The sequence below is a fragment of the Siphateles boraxobius genome, unplaced genomic scaffold (assembly GCF_051911475.1).
Source record: "Siphateles boraxobius isolate OS27281-9 unplaced genomic scaffold, OSU_SipBor_1 9, whole genome shotgun sequence".
NCBI classification, from domain to species: Eukaryota; Metazoa; Chordata; class Actinopteri; order Cypriniformes; family Leuciscidae; genus Siphateles; species Siphateles boraxobius.
Genome location: NW_027509219.1, coordinates 23,115,418 through 23,135,679, shown reverse-complemented (window position 1 = coordinate 23,135,679; position 20,262 = coordinate 23,115,418). Strand labels below are relative to the sequence as shown.

The 20,262-nt window shown below is 37.4% G+C and overlaps 1 protein-coding gene and 1 long non-coding RNA gene across 2 annotated transcripts; one reads left to right on the top strand and one right to left on the bottom strand.

Annotated features, from left to right (window-relative positions):
• Nucleotides 1-768: 768 nt before the first annotated feature.
• LOC143732246 (uncharacterized) lies at nucleotides 769-2,110 on the bottom strand. Its single transcript, XR_013201083.1, has 2 exons — nucleotides 2,052-2,110; nucleotides 769-1,012 (listed from the first exon to the last, which is right to left on the bottom strand). It is a non-coding gene; the product is annotated as an uncharacterized LOC143732246 (long non-coding RNA).
• A 2,964-nt stretch (nucleotides 2,111-5,074) lies between these two features.
• Nucleotides 5,075-20,110, top strand: samd10a (sterile alpha motif domain containing 10a). Its single transcript, XM_077222784.1, has 5 exons — nucleotides 5,075-5,304; nucleotides 9,128-9,309; nucleotides 13,887-14,055; nucleotides 15,986-16,126; nucleotides 18,393-20,110. Exons 1-5 carry the CDS (start codon nucleotides 5,292-5,294, stop codon nucleotides 18,413-18,415), a joined length of 528 nt encoding a protein of 175 aa, XP_077078899.1. The 5' UTR covers nucleotides 5,075-5,291; the 3' UTR covers nucleotides 18,416-20,110.
• Nucleotides 20,111-20,262: the final 152 nt, after the last annotated feature.

Here is a 20,262-nt window from a genome sequence, read left to right as displayed (position 1 = left end):
CGTTCAAGTTGTTTTCAGTGCAGATTATAAGATTTTAGACATTGTTGCAAAATGGCCCGGCGCAACACATGATGCCAGGATACTGGTGGAGAGTGGCCTGAAACATCTGTTTGAAGGACGTCGTATTCCAGCAAATTGCCACTTGTTAGGGGACAGTGGTTATCCTTGTAAACCATGGCTCCTCACACCTTACCTCCGTCCTGAGCAGGGGTCACAGCTAAATTACAACAGGTAGCAGTGACAACATACAATTAATGTGTGTGGACTTCAAATTTAAACAACAACAAATGTGTTGCAGTAGCTTAGTATTTGTTGGCTACACTACTTCCCATAAATAACCTACCATTATATTTTGAAAATATCAACTGAATTCTGTTCATTTTCATTAACTCACAGAGCTCACAAGAAAACACGAGCCATAGTTGAGCGGGGTATTGGTCAACTAAAGAGGCGCTTTCACATTTTACATGGAGAGGTGCGACTGGCACCAGGAAAGGTCTGCAAAGTGATAACAGCCTGTGCAGTGCTTCATAACATCTGTAAAGCTAGACAAATTGCAGACCCTCCCACGGACAACTGGGCTGATGAAGATGATGAAGAATACCCTCCACAAGGGAGAGATCTGTCCCAAAGTGTGAATCCTTACAGAGCGCAGTTTACTAATTTGCATTTCATGTAAGTAACAGTGAATGTAATATAAAAATCGTGAATAAACAGCACCTTAGCCAACATTTTCATTAGAAAGATATTATGAAGACACAAAAAATATTATTTGTTATACGTTTTATTTTTGAGTAGCTCAATTTTTAGTTTGTAGTACTCCTCCTGTAGATGGAGTACTATTTTCTGCTGCTTTAGGACATCCATCTCCATCTCCACTTTTTTCTCTATTAGGGATGGTGTTGGAGCAGCTGCAGGTGCAGCAGAAGGCAGGGATTGAGGCGCTTCGGGCTGAGGGTCGTACATCTGCGATGTGGACGGTCCCCATTCCTCTGCTGAAGGCTCAGTGCTACTGAGAGCAGAAAACATATAATCTCTGTTATTTTAAAGGTGCAATGTGTAAAAAATGTGAGCATCTATTAACAGAAATGCAATATGACATCCATAACTATGTGTTCAGTGGTGTATAAAGAACTTAATAAATCGTAATGTTTTTATTACCTTAGAATGAGGCATTTATATCATACATAGGCGCGGGAATCCCCTTCTATGAAGGTCGACATATTGTGACGTCATGTTTCTACCGTAGCCGACAGCATACAAACAGCGTTACAGTCAGAGCGCGTTTCGTCACTACCTTGAAAGAGAAGCCGCAGAAAGCTAGACATAAGTAAGCCACCGTGAGTAATGACTTTTCCCTTGTCAGTGGTGTAAAATATGTAGTTGGATTACAACGCTGTGTTATGGCTTTGCTATGTGGGGATAAATGTGCTGGTTACGTTCGTGAGACAGCTGATTAGTACTCTTGTCATTGACCGTAAAACAGTTACAGGAATCACCAACCCGTCGATCATGGAAGCATTTTAAGTCGATCGAGTTTCCAAAATCAGAGAAAAAAAGCCTATTGTGTGTCGTAAATGGTGTCTAGGGGATGCGGAGGCGCGCGCTGTTACAATCACGTTATTTTTGCCGCAGGCAGCTTTGGGCTCATGCGGACGCGTCCAGTATAAACAAGGCTTAACGCTTTAACCAGATCAGCCACAGTAACAGCTCATATTTGCCAGCTAAACTTTTACTACCCTGTTAGAAAAAATATATAGTTGCATAGTTTCATGTGGTTCTTCTACCTCGCTGTATTATGGGTTTTCTATGTGGGGAGAAATGTGCTGGTTACGTTCGTGAGACAATCAACTAATTACTCGCAATTAAAAACTCGCAACCGAACCGCTAGATGTCGCTAAAAGTCACACACTGCACCTTTAAATCAATTTAGGCCAATTTTTTTTCAGTTCAAAGAATGCCAGATATAAATATGTGAAATGGCCTTGGCTATGTTAAATAAAAATGTGTATTTATATTGTGTTACTTGGCTGTTGGTTTATTAAAATTACAATTTTTGAAGTTCTACCAGCTGAATCATTGAGCTGTCTATGCCCTCCTTCAAACCGGTATCAAACACGGTTTGGGCTACTTGGGATAGCTGTTTAGCAGGTGGTTTTTAAGTTTTTAAGCTAAATTAAGAGTTTTCTAAAAGGATTCTTAGATTCTTTAGGAATACGGGCCCTGGAGCCGGCAGATATATGCGCCTGGCAGTTTTACGCCCCTGACAGTTTTACGCCCCTGTTGTTCCTCATGCGTCCAGTAGGGGGATATACTGCGAAATAACATAATTAAATCGACTCTTACACATTAATAACCCGTCCATAAACAACATCCACATGTACGGATTAAAAAGTCTGTAGCTATTCAGTTGGGCTTCACTCTCTTCACTCAGCCTACAGAAGACTATGTGTTTTTGTGAATTGAAAATTTAAAAATACACCGTTGGTTAAACTATGTTATGACAAGTATATGACCTACTGCAGTTATAGGCCTATTCACCGTAGGTTTTTATATGGAAAACTGTGTGAAATATGTTGTTGTGAATTTATTGTTACATATAGATATTAGCCAAATTTAGCCCATTAGACATTCAGTACCGTGTAATCATATGGATCCTTGATTAGCTGTAGTACTATTCTCTATTGGTCCTCATACAGCTACAAAACAGTGTCCTACACAGCATTTTATTAAGACAAACACAATTTATCCCTTTTCTAAAATTCCATGACTCCCCTATAGTTTGCCCCTCTTCTTTAACTATTTTAAAAAGGACATCCATGGTGATTTTATCGTGTGTGTGTGTGTGTGTGTGTGTGTGTGTGTGTGTGTGTGTGTGTGTGTGTGTGTGTGTGTGTGTGTGTGTGTGTTGTGTTTGTGTCTGTGTCTGTGTCTGTGTGTGTGTGTGTGCAGAATTGATGTCAAATTGGATTGCATCAATTTGCTCCTGATCTTCAAAGTACAACGGCACAAGTGAAAAAAGTGTCAAGCCACTTTGATTTCTTTTGGCCACCAATGATGGACTGTGCAGAGAAAATTGAAAATGACATTAAAACCACGTCCATGTATGTCTATTTTGTCTAGTTTATTTTGTAAGTCATAAAAAAAGATGGGTGTTTATACGTTTAGAGAGAGATTTTCATTTTCTTATAGCTAAAGCAAACACACACCTTTATGAGATGCAAGTTAAAAAGAATTTGGTAAATACATAGTATGATAAAACCCACAATAAGTGCACATACCCTACATTTTAGTCCAGACCAGTGAGCTATTTTAAGAAATGATGTTGGAAATAATCAAAATATTTGAGTGAGTGTGCAGTTCAACTCTCTACTTGAGATTTACATACATGTATACACATATGCCTATTATAAATGTGTCTTTTGTGTGTTCACACCATAGACTAAAAAAAAAAGTTAATATATTTCCAATATCTACTGTAATGTTGCCCTCGAAACCATGTGGAGTATGTTTTAATGTAAGGAATAAACAGGGACTTAGCAGAAGAGGCCATCTCAGACAAGCTAAAGACAGGCAACACAAGAAAATTAAAAAGAAAATGAATTTTAAAGTGAGTAGAGAAGACTAGGGGCAGCAGGCAGCTAAACCTACACGTGGTTAGCTAAGTTTAACCCAGATAGAACATAAGCTTGACCGTCAAGAACTTTTTGTCTCTCAAAATAAATTATAGACTCATCCATTGATATAGAAATTAATTGATATCTAGGCTACCTATACCAAGGTAATCGTTTGTAAATAATAAATGTTGCATCATTGCTAAACAACAATAACTTTAGCAGATTATTTAACACAAATGACAGAATCTAAACATTTTTGTCAGATTTTCATTCTAAAAATAAAAATCTTGATTATACGGTATTATTACTTTGTCTTCTGGGCAAGATTCATCCTTATAAAGACAGAACCATTCAATGATCCTAATTTAAGAATATTCTCCTCTGATATAAAGTCCCTTTTTTCTTCTTTTAAGAAAATGTCAAAACCTTTAAACTCAAAGGTTTCTAAAATAAATAATATCATTGAGTCTGTTGTAAAGAACCTTTAATTTTTTATATTGACAAAATGTAAAATTGTATTGATTTATGTAGCCTCAATCTCTTTTGATGTCCCTCTTGTTATTTTTTTCTCTTTCTCACTGTTAATGTCTTGTATTCTTTCATTCGCAATACAAAATAAATAAATAAATGTATTAAAAAAAAAGAAAGATTAACATAACTCAATTCGTGTCGCTGTACAGCCTCCCCCTACTGGACGCATCAGGAACAACAGGGGCGTAAAACTGCCAGGGTCGTATATCTACCGGCTCAAGGTCTGCAGCCTCCCAGTATAGTTGGAGCTCAGTCAGGGGTAAGGACCGCCGAACACCGAGCAGCTGAACTCAGTCAGGTGAGGTCTTGTTGAAGATCTGCTGAGAGAATTGAGGTGAAATGGCTCCCTCTAATGTTTAAAGTGCAAGCACAAAATATCGTGCATTTTTGAGGGTTTAGGGTTCATTTTCAAATCGTTTCATAGGCTGCTGTAGCCTAATAGCAAGGGCCTTGAGTCAATGAAGTCAATAAACTAAAAATAGCATAATTTAAAATTTTCCGAAACTTTGGTCATATTGTATTGATGGGTCACAGAAATGCATCCCCATATTGTGCTTGCTGAAGTTCACAGACTAATTACAGGCTTTGCCTGCTGCCACTGGGACGTGAGAGAGAATCAGACGACAGTTTCTCACGAAACACCCCTTTGGTGACAAATATAACGATTAGAAATTACTTAATAGGCTACAGCAAGCAAGATGGTAGCCTACAGATAAACTGAAAGCCGGTTTTATTTGTTGTGTGCATCAAAATTAAAAAATAATAGCCTACTATGAAGGCTATGCTATTTAAGCTATATTTTACTCTTTGTAGAGATTTGTCTTTTAAATATATAGCATAAATTATTTAATAAAGATGCATTTATTTATTCACATATTTAATTTTCTTCTCAAAATATGAAAAGCTTCATAACAGAGGAGGTGAACAGTGCGCGTGGGGAGGCGTCAGCGTGAGAATGTGTGCAGCGCGCGATATGTTGCCTACTCACATATTTTACATTGTGAAGCGCGAGTCGATCACTACACACTGGATGTAGGCTACCTGCCGAAGAAACACCTTTCAGTGCGCCCAGGGTGGAAATGGGACTTTTCAGCTCGTAACTTTTAATCTAACAGGAGCAATTGTCGCAAAGGGATTGTTGACATGGCAGTAGACGGTAATTAGCCTATCTAGTTTTATTTTCATCAAAAAGATTATCGTAGTAGTTAGATGGTTCGTTGCAAGCTAAAGATGACTCGAGGTAGCCTATCAGTTGTCCCATAATATATTTTAAATGTAATTTCTATTTAATTTGCTGATTATATGGTTTGAATATATTTCATATAGCCTAGTCTTTGCTATAATGTGAATGTAACATTGGTGTTGAAATAGTACAAGGTGGGCTCTTGCATTTCTTATATTTTTAATAATTTCATTTAGCCTAAATATAGGCTAAGGCATATCTACTCAGGATAGAATAGCCTAATACACAGTCACATGGTTAGTTTTAAAGAATTAAGTAGGTTGACAGTCTGATAATTAATGTGTGGATGCCTCGTTCATTTTGGGGGGCTTTAGTGTGTGCAGTGTCAGCCTTTTAATATGAATCAGTTCAAAATAATTTGAGTAATTTGCAAGCAATAATATTTATTTATCTGACTATCTAGTATAAGCGTAAAATAATTCATTTGACATTTTGTGAAGTTTGAGTAAACTATTATGTGTTTCTGTGAACGTTTTGTAGTTTTGGTTGTGTAAATTGAAAGATGTTGACACACAGGCTAATCGTGGCATAATTCTGCGGGAGAATCCACGTCTCAACATGTCCTTCAAAGCAAAAACAAAAAACAAAAAAATCTTCTTTCTTTTTACAGTCTGAGATCACATATTAAAACTGACTATCTATACTTTTCTGGCGAACCAGTTACCTGCTGAGCGGTTTGTGTCATACACCACTTTAATGATGGCTTGCATATTCATTTTTGAATTCATCTGCATAGATAATGAGGCCAAACAGATCTGAAGCAGCTCTCTCTCTCTCTCTCTCTCTCTCTCTCTCTCTCTCTCTCTCTCTCTCTCTCTCTCTCTCTCTCTCTCTCTCTCTCTCTCTCTCTCTCTCTCTCTCTCTCTCTCTCTCTCTCTCTCGGTCTGTAGCTCATTACTTCACACAGATGTTGTGTTTCACTCCCTTCCCAAGTTCAAACCCCTCATGCTGTTCAGAGATCTTTGGCAAACTTGCTTGGCTCTCACGAGAGCACATCGTTAGTTCAGTCCAGTGGGTGCAGCAGGTGACAAAAACACCTTGGCCTGGATTTAATTATGTGCTTGTGCTTTAGGGAATGAAGCGCTGTCATGGATGATGGATCTGTAATATAATATGAATTTTTAGAGATTTGTCTTTGGTTGGTTTGCTCTTTCATATTGGCATCATGAAGTGTGGCTGTAACCACATATTCAAGATTGAAGGAAAAATTCAACTAAAAGTTTAAATTGTCATCATGTACTGACACTCATATCATTCTGAATTAATTTATTTGGTTAGACCACAAACTGATAATGCTTTTTCCATACAATGAGTATAGATGGTAATCAGTGCTATTTCAAGCTTATAGAATGACCAAAAAAATAAAGATGCAATAAAAGTTCAATTTCGGTCTGCTCCTCATACAAACATATCATAAGACTTCAGAAGATTTAGAATATAGTGCTACATTTCAGAATATAGTGCTACAAGATCTATTGAGTAAATTGATGGTGCTTTTTTGCAGCTTGACAACGACTCTTCACCTTTTACTTTTATAGTATGGAAAAGAGTAACATGAGCATTTTGCTAAGTTGCTCATTTTGTGTTTTACAGAATTAAAAAAGATGATTTTTGAAATAAATTTTTCTTTTACGATTCAGACACTGAGAAACCTAACACTGATCTGAATATTCATCTTAGATTAATCATTATCTAAGTTGTTTATGGCCTTGAACATAGACATGCTTTTTGGTTCAATAATATCATTCACTATGCCATTAAAAAATGAATACTTTTATTCAGCAAGGTCACATTAAATTAATTAAAAGGGGCATTAAAGTCATGTATAATGTAAAAAAAAAAAATTCAAATAAATACTTTTCTTTTGAACTTTATATTCATCAACGAATCCTGAAAAAATGTATCATATGAATATATGGGTCAGCAACACAAGTGATTTCAGCATTGATAATAATAAGAAATCTTTCTTGAGCACCAAATCAGCAAATTAGAATGATTTCTGAAGGATCATTTGGCAATAAAGACTGAAAATTCAACTTGCCATCACAGAAATAAAATACATTTTAAAATACATTACAATAGAGAACAGTTATTTTAATTTGTACAAATATTTCAAAATATATGCTGCCTTGATGAGGATAAGAGAAATCTTTCAAAACCATAAAAAAATCTCACCGACCCACAAACTTTTGAACAGTAGTATAAAAACTCTGCTGCCTATAGACTTTTCTATTTACCCTTTATTGTAAGCTTTCAGGAGGAGATTTAGGAGCACATCTTTTTGCACACAAATATAGCAAATAAGGGCAACATCTGTCCAAGACTAACAGGCCTTGACGTGTTTTCACCCCCCAGCCACAGTAGTGTGACATCTCTCTAATGTCTGCTTCAGAGGCACTGCGATGAAAGACTGTGTTCAACTCTGACTCCATCCCAAATGCATTCATACAGGCAGGCATCCCCCATGTACTCTTGATGAGGACGGTCTTTGTAGCCGCCTGCGAGGCTGCAGGGAACGAGAGCAAAAGACATCCCTTTTATCTCATCCTGGCCTCCACTTTCAAACACACACACACACACACACACAAACGTATAGTCTTTCCCTCTCATCAACTCTTGCTTATGCACACACGCACATGCAGATATAATACCATCACACGCACGCTGCCATGCGCGGAGATGACTGATTGTCATTGTACTCGTTTGTGCTAAGACTAAGGTGGTGATTAACAGCGTGAGGTTTTAATGAGCTCATATGCACACTGTTTCCGTCTTTGTCTGTTAATGCACTGGCCTCTCGCAGCTTGTGGGAGAAAATCTGCTTAGGCTGCCCACCGACTCATTTACAGTCACCAGTCGAGCGAAACTATGATGTGCTGGTCTGCTGTATTGCTTTTTGAAATATGCACATTTTTACAGTCTTATACTCACAGCTATATGTACATATTTGGAACACAAACAAAGATATTTTGCAGATTATTTCAAATGTTTTAAAAAAAAATCCATATACTGAAAGTCAGTGGGGTCCAAAAACAACACTGACATGTTTCAAATTTGATTTCAAACTAATTTTTCAAATGTCATACAGGTTTGGAACGACATGAGGGTAAGTAAAGGATTTTAAAAGAGTATTTTAAAGCATATTTTGTACCAGAAAGGTCTCAACAAAAGTTTTCAGTTAATTGTATGATGAATTGCAAATGCTAGTTTTGTCTAGCTCAGCAAGAACTTATGTTTCTGAGTCGTTCGGTATTTAGCAGCACTTAAAGTTTTCCTTCCTGGAAATCTGGAGCCTCATATGCTTTTCATTAGATTACCCCACGGGCTACCAATGCTCTGCTGGTTTATCGCCCTCTGACACTCTAATGCATAATTTTCCCATTAACTTTGCTGACTAGTGTCTTTAGGTATTATTTTAGAAAGAATCCAAGCCGCCCAGTCAGCCGCAGCAGATACTGGTCTTTCAAACATTTCTTTTTGTCGAAGCATATCTTTTACTTGAGCCTAAACTCTTTCTTAACCACCAAAACCCCTAATGACAAACCCAGTCCTTGAACTGACCTGTAATTTTTACAGCATTTTTGATGAATGTAAACATTGAACCTCCCACAAGGCACTAGTCAAGCTGTACATCTCAGTAGTCTGTGTCTTTCTGAAGGGGGAAGTGAAAACACAAGTAAGAAGGATGGAATGTATATGTCTAAATGAATGCCAAATCTCTTTTTTTGTATTGCAGCGGCCTCCAGTTTTACCTTCTGTCGCCCTGCGGTGGAGTATAGGGCTCTTCCAGAGGATTTTAAGTACCAATTGAGTCGTTGTGCAGGGGGAAATCTTACCTGGCATGAGGGGCTTGGCAGCAAAACAGCAGGAGGTCGAACGGTCAAACTACTGAAACAGCCTGGAACCGAAGGACTGCAGGTGAGACCAAGAAGGAAATATTTACCGAATATCTCAGTCCATCTGAAAATGAGTCTACATTGAGCATGAGAAAGATATGAGTCCTCTTCTTCTGATTAAATAATAAAGAACAAAGCCAAGCAGTTCATTATATATTCCCTGTATCAGCTTCAAATTATCAGCATTTTGAAGCATCTCATTAACATGACTTAAGTGTCAAAACCGAAACTCTTTCAAGCTCTTACTATTGCATTTTCACATGATATTGTATAATTGATCAAAAGAGGACATTGTGAAAGACCAGTGTTGGGCAAGCTACTCAAAAATGCTGCTATTGCTGATTAGCATATTCATGAGTCATATGAATAGATAAACTAGCAACTTCACTATTTGCAGTGCGAAGGAATTTGACAGCTGTGAAAAATAGGGAAGTAGGCTGTTGAAACTAGTTATTATACAGCAGAGCTAATGCAATGCAGATTTTCAGATTCAGATAGTTTGGTCATTAAAAGGTGTGATTAGAGATTTTGTGTGCAAATATAATGTATGGCGGTCGGTTGTTGCATTATTAATAGTGTGAAAAATGTTTCTCAGAAATGCACTTGTATGAAAACCTGTGCATTAAAAAAGGTGGAGGAGGACAGACTGGCAACAAAAGGCTTCCTCTCTCTTTCCAGCCATCTAAAAGCTTTAGTTATGCTGTTAGACCAGAGGGTACTAAAGAGAGAGACCACTCTCCACAGAATGGCTTTAAAAAGCCTTGTGGGCCTCAGGTCACATGGGCACTGCTGATTTGAGCACTGTGAGCAGCTATATGGGTCGTAATGTGGTTTTTTTTAACTTCATTTGATCTTCTGCATTAGCATATTAATGAAGCAAGTGGCTCTAGTCGGGTGTACAGAGCTTTGTGGGTCAAGGTCAGTCTCACCCGCACAATTAGACTCCTCTTAGAGTTTACAACAGTTTTGCAGATAATAATTCGGCCCAAACCTGATTTCATTAAACTGAGATAGATAGATAATATTATCTTAATGAGTTTGTGTTCTGCCTTTAATTAATAGTATTCAAAAGTAATTACTTAAGGCAAATCCAGTGTTCTGTGGTCATTTCCATTTTCTTTTCCATTTCTCTTTTTCTAGTGCTAAATTAGTTTTTTATCTGTTCATTTGGACATTTGTGTTTAGTGGATTAAATATGAATTAAACTATGTCGTAAAGGAGTCGCTTTAAAAAGGAGGATCTTATATGCTCCCTAAGGCTTCCTAAATTCAAATGAACTTGTTTTTTTTGTAATATATTTTTTAAATTTAATTTATTCCTGTGGCAAAGATGAATTTACTCCAGTCTTCGGTGTCACACAATCCTTAAGAAATCATTTTAAATTGCTGATTTGCTTCTCAAGAAACATTTATTATTACACAATGAAAAAGGCATTAATGGACATTAAAAGAAATTAAGGCTTAATGTTTTTTGTGGAAACTGATACATTTTTCAGGATTCTTTGATTGAATATAAATCTCAAAAGAACAGCATTTATTTTAAATAGAATTATTTCATAACATTATAAATGTCTGTACTGTCACTTTTGATCAATATAATGTGCCCCTGCTGAATAAAAGTGTTCTAAAAAATAAAAATAAACATACTGACCTCAAACTTTTGAACGGTGAAAACTATGATATTCGGTTTTCAGAATTTCTATATATACAGTGTATATATATATATATATATATATATATATATATATATATTATATAGTATTTAATGCATAAACATAGCAATATCTTTCATCTGTTTTTATTGTCTCATCTATTTTTATTTCAAATCTCAAACACCACAATATCTAAATCGTGCACAAATCTTGCTTTTTGCCAGAGTAATTGGAAGAGGAACACCAGACTTAAGGTGAATCTTTTGAACTTCGGTTTAAATTTGTAGGATTTTGCTGAACCGGATCAGAGTGCAAAGGTTCAGAGTGTTTGCCTTTGATTTTCCAAAAAGTGAATCCATGATCAAAAGCTTAGTGTGATCAGACGTCTATGTTAATTTATTCCTTATGAAAACCCCACACAGGAGCTGATGAGATTCTAACTAACCTCTGCACTTTTTTGGCCTTAATTTAAACTGTTGTTAATGAATGGTGAACCTTGTTAGCCCTTGTGATAGGACAGAGAAACAGCTCTGTTTTATCTCTTCCCCTAATGGCTTCATACACAAATGCTTTGTTCATATCAGCTATCTTGTTAGTATTTTTTTAACAATGCAGTTTTGTGTATGTCAGTATATAAAAGACTCACTGACATCTCACCACACCACACAGTGTGCTCATCCCAGAAAAAACGTTAACAAAGAAGAAAAGAAAATAGAAAAACATGTCACTTTTATCACAAATGTTTTCTCACTTTCATCAGTGCTCTTGTTATTGTCTATAAACTTTGCCAAGACACGCCACTTTCCGCAGTCATGCCATCTCTGAAAGATCAAAGAAAAAATGAAGAACTCAAGTTGACTGTTTGTAGTATAATTTTTTTTTACTATTATGTATGATTTGTGCACTGGGGGCCATTTTTGATTGTTAGGGTTTGATTTTCTTTTTCTTTATTGTGCTCACACTGTTTCTCAGGGGTCTATGTAAATGGAAATCATACTATAAATAATTAATATCGTACCTTCAAGTGTTGTGAATTCCTCTCTCAAAACTCACTCAAGCCATTAAAAGAGAGAAAGTTTGACAGCTACTTCATCAAATCCATATATAAGCCACAAAAAATAGTATGTTCATGGTTTACTGTGAGAGCAGGTAGTTAAAAAAGATGTAAATGCATTCACTGACATGCTTGATAGTCTCACATTCTCATCTGCAAGGGCTTAGAGGGACCTTGTGTTTATGCCCTACAGAGAGCATTAGAGACAGTTGAGATGTGCATCCCTCCCAAAACCAGCTGATTGGAACAGTCACTTTTTCAGCCTATATGTGTGCATGCATGCATACATGTATGTGCATGTGCAAGAATTTATGTGTGCGATTTCCTGCAGTTGCAGAAGAAAGAATTCCCCACTGCCCTCAAGGGCAAACACCGCAAAGGCACAAAGTAGAAAGTTGCCTGAGGGAGAAGAGAGAGAAAGGGAGCAGGAGAGATGGGGGAAAAACTGTGAAGGAGAAAGAAAATTGAAGATGAACTTGAGGGATGGGGTACAGATGGTGGCAAATGGCTTAGAAAAACAAAACAAATAGAGGGAGAAGTGAGAAAATGGAGGGCTGTGATTGTGTGAGGATAAATGACTGTTAATGAAACGGAACACTAAGGAAAGGAAGAAAATATGCAAAGCGCAGTTATTTTATGAAACAAGATTTGCTTCAGGACCCAGAATTTATGGCGACCCAACATATTATGGAATAGTAGAATTGAATATATAAATAATCTATAATATTATAAATTAGGGTTTGACTTGGTGTCGGTACGATTTTTAATGTTTTTGAAATAAGACCATCCGCTCACCAAAGCTGCATTTATTTGATGAAAAAATACAGTAAAATTGTGAATTATTACAATTAATATAAATGGTTTTTTTATGTATTTTAAAATATAGTTTATTTCTGTGATGGCAAATCTGAATTTTCAGCATAATTTTTCCAGTCTTCAGGATCACATGATCCTTCTGAAATCATTCTGGGGTGCGTTTCCCAAAGCCAACTATGGTCGCAAGTTCCGTCGTTACCAATAGAGTTCAATGGAAATTGCGATCATAGTTGGCCAACGATGCTTTTGGGAAAGGCACCCCTGATATGCTGATGCATAACTTTTTTTATTATTATCAATGTTGAAAAACGTTAGATATATATAGATATATATGTAACATTATAAATACCTTATTGTCACTTTGATTAATTGATTCTGTCCTTGCTTAATAAAAGCATTAATTTCTTTCGAAAACAACATTTTGCAATGCTCGTTTTGGTGTCAAATTAAACAACATCATAATATTGTAAGTCAACGCAATCCTTCATAAACTGTGGCTCAAAATGTAGATGATTTGCTGCAATTATCTTTGCTGGATGGTTTTGTATAAGTCTAATTAGTCTGCGATCATATGGAAGTGTGCGATGAAGGTCGAGCGAGTGTTATTGTGGCTCATGTCACTGGCGCAGCCATTGTAACTAATGCTAATCAATCTAGAATGGCCTTCATTTATACAGCTCAGTGTGCAGAATCATTGCCATGTCCATCAGGCGGCCAATCAGGTTGCTGCGTGAGATGAAAACATCCATCTTAATCACTGCCAGTGCATGACTTGGAGCATTGTTATTTTTTTGTTTTGTTTTAAAAACATGTCTATTTCCCAGAGGTCTTAGCAGGAGGGAAAGCTGTTTATCTGTTTTTATCCTTTTTCTTATTACTGTGCAAGAGATTGGTTTCAAATTAGTAGTGCTATAAAAAGTTGTGCATTCATGCATGGTAGGAATCCAGAAGGATGCACACAATTCAGTCACATTTTGACATTTGTTTTTCGGTTCCACTTGTCTATGAAATGCATATTTAAATTAGTTTCCCTGTCTCTGTCTTTCTCTTTCCCATGCTCTATTTCTTTCTCTTGCAGTTACGTTCAGGTGAATCGTACTCTGTTTACCACACCAGCCCCACCTTGCCGTGTCTCTCCAGGCCAGTGGTTCTGTGGTCTCAGCAGGACGTGTGCAGATGGCTGAAGAAGCACTGTCCGCATAACTACTTGACCTACGTGGAAGCCTTTTCCCACCACGCAATTACAGGTGTGTGATCCAAGTTTTTTTTTTTTAAACAACAATTGTAGCTATTGTATGTCATTTATATCCCTATACATGATGGTAACATGCAAGCCATTATTCATATGAAATTGCATATGCATATAGTAACATTCTGTATAAAATCTCACGTGCAGAAAAAAAAAAAAACCTTTTTAAAGGTACTGCATACTCAGCAGTAAGACCAATCCACTGACACCATCACATCTACTGAATCTCATATGGTATGACAGAAGCATTACCCTTTTAGCTGAAGGTCAGCCAACCTGTGCTCATCTACTCTCCTAAAAACATGTATCTTGTCAAAGAACTGATACTATTTCATTGTCAACCTCTGAATTTACAGTTTACCGTGCTTTACTCTTTCCTGCTCCATTTTCAATATTCTAAAAAAATTTAAAGCACTGGCACAGGAAACTCACATGTACAAGATTAGAAATCTGCCATATACGCTCATGGACACTGTTTTGTTTTTGAGCCATTCATCTAAGACGTACATGCTATGTCATTTTCCGCTTACTTAGGAAAATGACATTGTGACAACTCTGTAGCTGATGGCGCCACATGAACATGCACAGCTTCTTTGCCTGAGCTGTGAAAGGTTCAAGATTTTCAGGGCTTCCAAAAAGAATCAGTTCAATTTTAATTTATTTATAAAGCACAATTAAAAATAACTGCTGTTGACCAGCTGTACATGAAGATATAAGTAAAAGACATAACCATAACAAACATTCAGACGGGCACAAAGTCACAAATAAATAAACAGAGCATAATCTTTGTTATATAAACGCTTTTAACTTTGATTTAAAAGTGGTAATGTAGCAGCAGTTCTGATTTAAATTGGCAAGCTGTTCCAAAGTTTAGAAGTGGCTATGGCGATTGCCCGAACGCCACTAGACTTTAGCCTGGTTTTTGGAACAGCTAAAAGCCTTTGATTGGCGGACCTAAGAGCTTTTACTGGATGATGATCGATCAACAGGTTAGGGTGAGTAACGCGTTTGGGGGGGGCATGGCCAGCTGATGCTTCCCCTTGGGGCCGGCCCTGCCTAGTGGTGATAAAAGCATGGAAAAAGCCTTCTTTCGAAAATATCTATATTTTTAAATCTTAATAACCTCAAACTTTTGAACAGTAGTTTATGATGTTTGCCAAAACATTAAGTTGGAATTGGCCACCAGTTCAGAAAAGATGCAGCCAGATGGTGTAGTGTCAGCATCTACCAGCAGGGGCAAATGTGGCCATCCTAACCAACCAAACCTTGACCCCTCGACTACACCAATGACTCTCCACTAGCTCGAAGCTAAGACTCGCTGGCCATTCTGATATCCTTCATTATTTTTGTTGGTTTTGAAGAATTCTAGCTTATATTTGCATCTCATATATCCGAGTGTGTCACAGGGTCTCACTCACAGCTTAGACCGCTGCTTCTCCCACTCACTCCTTGAACACGATCTCGCTCACTATAGGGACCCATGAGGTTCTTCTATTCTCTCTCGGTGGACACAAAGCACCAAGATCACAGACACGCTGGGTGAAATCCAAGAGAGAAAAGGAATTCAGGGAGTTAAAAACATGAAGATGAAATACAGCCACAATGTTTTTTCTGCAAAGCTGTGGACTGAAGTGTTTAGAGTCGCAGCACGAGAGGCTCAGTTGGATACAAAGTGGGAAATGAACCCGAGGCGGCCTGTGCCCTCAGGCAGCAGTTCCACACAGCATGTTACCATAGTCACACATGCAAAGATCACTGGGAACACAGCGATAACAACCTTACGGGGATTTGCAATGCTGTAACTTGTTTATAGCTGCCAGCAAAACTGTGCATACATAATGCAGTGGCTGCAGAGCTTGTGTGTTTCATGAGCAAGGAGCTCATGCCTTCTGAAATTGTCTCTCTTTCTGTTAATTTGTCTTTGTCAGGTCGTGCTCTTTTGAGACTGAATGGCGAGAAGTTAGAAAGGATGGGTTTGGTTCAGGAGACTCTGAGACAAGAGCTTCTCCAGCAGGTTCTACAACTACAAGTACAAGAGGAAGGGCGCAACTTACAGCTGCTAAGCAGAGGTGTGTATGTGTGTGTGAATAAAGAGCAAAAACGAGGAAGAAAGATTCTGCAGCAGGTGGCATTACCTAAAGCGATAATGTTGCATAATGAAAAATGAAAGTTGTGGGGTTTGGTGTATTTGTGCCTATTTATCTCTCCCTAGCAGTGTTGTTATGCTTCAGTGCCCCCTGCACTGTTTTACAGTTTTTGATGACAATATGTTGATGCCCTTGAAATAAACATCATTCCAAAAGCATAAAGCCAGCTATATATTTCCATGTACATAGACCCAAATATAAGTGTGAGAAAAATAGTAAGTGCTATTATATTGTTACTAAAATTTTATTATTCACCATTTTAATGGGATTGCTATTAGCCAAAAAAGTGATTTGAATAAAATATGAAAAATATTTACTTGTATTTAAGTGTATTACATTGACAGCATTTTTTTTCTACCCACAATTAGAGCTATATTAGATGCATAAACCTGAAGGCGGTCATTAAAATAAAATGACCAATGCACTCAAAATATGGATTTTATTAATTTTATGAATGGTCAGTAGTGACAAAAAAAAATTATAAGAAATTAGTCACTCGTTTATAGTCCCAAGTATACTACCTGTCAATATTTTGGGGTCGGTAAGATTTTTTAAATGTTTTTGAAAGTAGTCTCTTCTGCTGACCAACGCTACATTTATTTGATAAAAAAATAAACAACAATATTGTGAAATATTATTATAATTTCAAATAACTGTTCTTTATTTTAATGTTTAAGATATATTTTATTCCTGTGATGGCTCAGCTGAATTTTCAGCAGTTATTACTCCAGTCTTCAGTGATCTTTCAGAAATAATTTTGATATACTGATTTGGTGTTCAAGAAACATTTCTTATTATGTTGAAAACGGTTGTACTGCTTAAAGGTTCATTCCACCGGTCGAGACATGAATATGTATTGAAAGTGGGTCATATATGTAGTAGAATAGTATCATACATTTCTAATTTGGGACCTTCTTGGCCGATAAAAGGCAGAAAATGACTTTTTAGTGCTTGTGGATTGTAGACAACAATCCCCATAGTGCATTGCAATGCTCAGCTCCGCAGACCACTCCCGCTACAGTAGCTAGCTTAACTGCAAGATATTTGTGCAATGAACCTGCCACGTTAGCGTGTTAAAAAATGAAAATAAACTTACTTTACAGAAAGGTATTCTAAAGTTGGTCTCCAGGACGCCGCTGTCCATATGGGGTGCGAAACTCGGGTGAGCAACAACACACACGTCCGTGTCATCCTCCGATTCCGTAATTTCGTCAATTAGAAATTGGCATCGCTGGAATTCTCAGCAGCAGACAGACTCTTGTTCTGTGTTCATTGCGCACAGTGAGAGCACAGGCACCACCAATCTGACCCAGCTCGAGCCATTGTGGGCTCCTCGTCTGCTTGCAGGCAGATCGTCTGCATCGGCTGTGTCGGCAGCAGCTTCAGCCGCCTCCAGTTCCTACATAGCCCTCAGCTGCTCGTCGCTATACTGTGGCTCATAAAGGTAGCCACGAACATCCGTTTCTACCATAACTTCGTCAAAATCCAGATCCTCCATAATGCATCCGCCTGTGTATTCAGTACCTTCGTCCATATTTTCAAAAAGTTTCTCCCGGTGAAATCAAACGCACTGGCACTGATCTGATAGGTCTGTTAGCGCATTAGGTCCAACCCCCTATGGGCGGGTTTGAAAGGGTGGGAACTAGTGCTTGTAGTCTTCACAGAAATCCCCCGCCTTTTACACTTCCTCCAACAATGACGTAAAACGACGATTTTTGCGTCATTGTAGGAGGAAGTGAAAAAGGTAAATAGAGGATTTCTCTCGTCTCAGGGGAAAATGAAAGAGTGTTGCACGACCATTCAATAGTATGACTGGATTTCTAACAATGGAAATCTTAATGCAAATGGGTGGAGTGACCCTTTAACATTTTTGTGAAAACCTTCAAGATCCTTTAATGAACAGAAAGTTCAAAAGAAAAATATTTCTTTGTGTAACAGTATATATGTCTTTACTCTCACTTTTGATCTATTAAATGCATCCTTGCTGAATAAAGGTTTCTTTAAAAAAATATATATATATCTTACTGACCCCAAACTTTTGAACCGTAGTCTATATTAAAAACCCAAACCCAGAAAGGAAATATTGTCTCCTGGATTTTCTCGTCCACCATGTGTGTATATATAGGTATTTTTTACACATTTTTTTCTTCCATCCCTCATTTTCTTTCACTGTCCCTCTCTTCTCCAGGGCTATCTGGAAACCTGTCATAGCTTCAACCATGCGAGGGGCAGTTCTACCACACTGACTCTGAAGGGACATCAATATGTCTAGTCAGGTTGAGGCCAGAGACATTTGACTTGAGCTGTCAGGGACTGGGACACGGGGACAGGTTTCAGTTATACAGCTCAGCCTCCACATCCTCACTATGCTTAAGAAAACTCAGACCACTTCGGATGACACCTACAAAAGGAGCTTTCAAGTGCGCCCTTTGATTTATCTATCCCAAATCTGCTTTAAAAATCATAAAATGAAGAAGAAATCCGAAATCTTTGTATCTGATGAAGGTGGACCCAGCTGGCTGTACCAAAGCTCCCTGGATTTTGTAAAAACTCTGATCTAGATTAAAGTCTACAAGACGTTCAACTTGCAAAAGCCGTGGTGTTACGAAGACCTTTTGCACATAGAAAACAAACTATTTTCTGCTGGAATGTGACCTTACCAGACGTGCCCTCAAACGTTTCCGTCAAGACTGTGGTATTGTTTAAGCAAAATGTACTGGTAGAGTTGCTGGAATCAAATCACATTATGAACCTAAATGATTCAAACTTGCATTTGTACTCTGAACTCAACTGGACTTCCTGTGTCTGGCTATAGGCTGTACTGGTTTTTGTTTCTTGTAACAATACATTTGCCTTTTAACTTAAGATGATTCTGTTTCTGGGAACAGAGATAAAATGTGTCCAAACGAGTTCCCCACATGACAATGAAAACTGCATTCACAGTGTAATTTACACAGCCTTTTGTGGCCAACATTTCTAAGCTCTGTAAGTGTCTGATAATAGCAGATAACAGATGTAAATTTAAGGCAAACAAATGACGTGCTGCATTGTGTCCTAAAAAGACTCAAGTCTGGACTTGCACGAGAGACCATTCAGATAACCCACATCAAGATGATGCAGTGCGAGAACCTAAAAGCAGTTCGAGACACGCACAACTTGTAAAAGTGTATTCCTGCATTATCTTGTGAAGAGTATCATGTATTATTTTAAGTAATGATAGGAGTCTGATTCCTTAACATGGATTGTTAAGTGTTGTGACACCATGACTCAAACATTCTTCTACTGTGAGAAGTGCATTGGCATTTAAGATGTTTTAAAAGATACTTTATAGGCAACCGTTTTCTACTGAAAAATACTAAACTAGTTCAAGGATTATCTTTACTTTGATGAAAAGCTAATTGTTTTGTCATTTAAACAAATAGGGAAATGTTTTTTAGCCACAGTTCGGATTTCACAATGTGCTTTTACCCCTGCGGGCAGCGCTGTTCATGATAAATCTGGATTGTACATTCTCAGAATGCATTTTCACATGATGTACCAAAAGAAACATTTGCATTTTATCACACATATTTGTATGGTTGAGACCTACAGTTATAGACTAGTTCTAATTGACCACAAATGTTGAATATCAAATTAATTTTAATGCATTTGTAAATAATTATGTGCATATGTATTTAACATTGCAAAAGATTTCTAGCTGTTTTACAAGAAAGGTTGTTTGTGATGATTACGAAACAAGTAGCCTATTTTTTCCCCCATTTCCTTTTATGCTTTTTGTTTGTGTATGAGTATGTGTGTTATTTGCCAATTAGTTCAGAGATAACAATACTCCAAACAAGCTGCACTCAAGCTGTTTTGTGCACTTTTTATTTCAAATAAAGTCAGCCTGCACAGCTTTAATCGACATTTTTAAAGAAAATGTGTTTTCTTTCTCTAATAATTGTTTTATATGGGTCATTCCAAATCAGTGCCTTTTGAGCTTTGAAACTTAAAATAAAATAAACCTACTTTTTAAAAGTGCATTTGTTTCATAATAAAAAGAGTAAACAGAAATTATA

Excerpts from the sequence above, each read along its gene's own strand:
- samd10a (XM_077222784.1), top strand. Across the intron at positions 9,310-13,886 it reads CTGGAACCGAAGGACTGCAG|TTACGTTCAGGTGAATCGTA; the intron begins GTGAGACCAAGA and ends TTTCTCTTGCAG. Across the intron at positions 14,056-15,985 it reads TTCCCACCACGCAATTACAG|GTCGTGCTCTTTTGAGACTG; the intron begins GTGTGTGATCCA and ends TGTCTTTGTCAG.